Consider the following 1,519-nt stretch of genomic DNA (forward strand, 5'->3'; position numbering starts at 1 on the left):
TGTCTGCAGGGAGTGTGGGCGAGGCTTCAGCCTGAAGTCTACCCTCATCAGACACCAGAGGACACACACAGGGGAGAAGCCCTGTGTCTGCAGGGTGAGTTATTACCAGTGAATCACGTCTCAGGAGCCAGAGGACAATTGCAGCCGCCACGCACTGCAAACTCCCTCTAGGGTGGGGCTGGGGGCTTCAGAGGAAGGCTACTGACCCTCCCCTCCCCAAGAGCCGATCTAAATAGACCTCCACTCTCAGTTCAGGAGATGAGGACAGGCAGGCACTTCTGTGACATGGCTGCCAATCCCCTCCCTGGCTCTGTCTGCTTTGTCTCGTTGCTGCTAATAAATTTTGTCTCTGTACTAATCTGACTCAGGCACATACCTTGTCAATCCTTGAAAGCGGAAGGGTCCAGGAGGGCACCGAGCACTCTCACCCAAGCTTCCAGAGAAGCACTGCCCGTGGCAAGGTGGATATTTGGAACCAGACTAAATGGGTCATTGGAGAATCCACTTTTGGGCCCAGGGAGAGCAATCCAGGGCTTGAGACTCTCGGGGAAGGGAGCTCCCTGACCAGAGGGAAGTGTGGCCTTTTCTCTTAAAAGAGCCCTGCCCTCTGCGACCCCTATCCCCGCCTCCTGGGCATCTGCAGCCCAGGGCTGAAGCCTGGGGTGTGTGGTGTGCTCTGCCTCCCTCCTGCCCCTCAGGGCCAGCATCGTGGGGCTCAGCACATGGACTCCAGGCCCCAAGCTTAGGGCTGCCCTCAGGAAGGCAAGCCTCCAGGGAATGATGGTGGCTGGGCCCTGGGGCAGCAGGCCACAGAGGTGGCTGTGGGTGCCAGCTGACCCCTCCTTGTTCTCTGTCCCTGAAAAGCACTCAGTGCCCACTTGCCGGTGGTCAGTGCTGGACAAGGAAGGGGCCAAATGCACTGGATGGCCAACACCCGGTGCTGTGCACACTTGGCTTCCCTGGGGACGAGACATGAAGTCAGGATGCGCCTCCTGCCAGGCGGCTGCCCTTTGCACGCGATGCCAGCCGCATCCCTCGGGAGGGCGGGAAGCGCAGGGACACCCGCCTGGCAGGCGGCTGGGTGCTGGGGGGCTGGGGCACCCGGCCTTCCAGGCCGGCAGGGGCGATGGGCCAGTGCGCGGGGCCAACCCCGACCACCAGGTGGAGCCAGCGCCCGGGCGCAGCTGGAGGGAGACCCCAGGGTCCCGTCTCAACAGGGCGCCAAGGGGCGGCGGTAAACGCCCCACGAGACCAGGCACCAGGGAGCCTGAGATGAGCGAACTCAGAGACGGAGCTGCAGAAATGGCCCCCGGAGGGACTCCGCAGCCGCCCCGCAGGAGAGCCGCGCCCCCGCGCGCCAGGACACTGCAGCAGGAGTAGCCTGGCTCTCTAAAGGCCATTGGGGCGCGACTCTCGGTCTGCACTTCACCTCACCGACTCACCGACTCTCACTAGCCCCGCTTCGTCTGAGACTCGAGGACCCCCTAGCACCCGGCCGCTCCGGGTCCCTGCGCGGCCG

The 1,519-nt window shown here is 63.5% G+C and overlaps 2 protein-coding genes across 2 annotated transcripts in view; one reads left to right on the forward strand and one right to left on the reverse strand.

Moving 5' to 3' along the window:
* PRDM7 (PR domain containing 7) overlaps positions 1 to 383 on the forward strand; it is a 12,646-nt gene extending 12,263 nt beyond the window's left edge. The window contains exon 13 of the mRNA XM_012722840.1: positions 1 to 383. Coding sequence (XP_012578294.1) covers positions 1 to 112 — 112 coding nt within the window. The 3' untranslated portion in view covers positions 113 to 383.
* Positions 1 to 1,421, reverse strand: part of LOC105853451 — a 2,438-nt gene extending 1,017 nt beyond the window's left edge. Inside the window, exon 1 of the mRNA XM_012723099.1 lies at positions 377 to 1,421. Coding sequence (XP_012578553.1) covers positions 381 to 1,400 — 1,020 coding nt within the window. The 5' untranslated portion in view covers positions 1,401 to 1,421 and the 3' untranslated portion in view covers positions 377 to 380. The remainder of the gene's footprint in view (positions 1 to 376) is intronic.
* Positions 1,422 to 1,519: the final 98 nt, after the last annotated feature.

This window comes from Condylura cristata, unplaced genomic scaffold (genome assembly GCF_000260355.1).
Source record: "Condylura cristata isolate star-nosed mole 26May11 unplaced genomic scaffold, ConCri1.0 scaffold00009, whole genome shotgun sequence".
Lineage (NCBI taxonomy): Eukaryota > Metazoa > Chordata > Mammalia > Eulipotyphla > Talpidae > Condylura > Condylura cristata.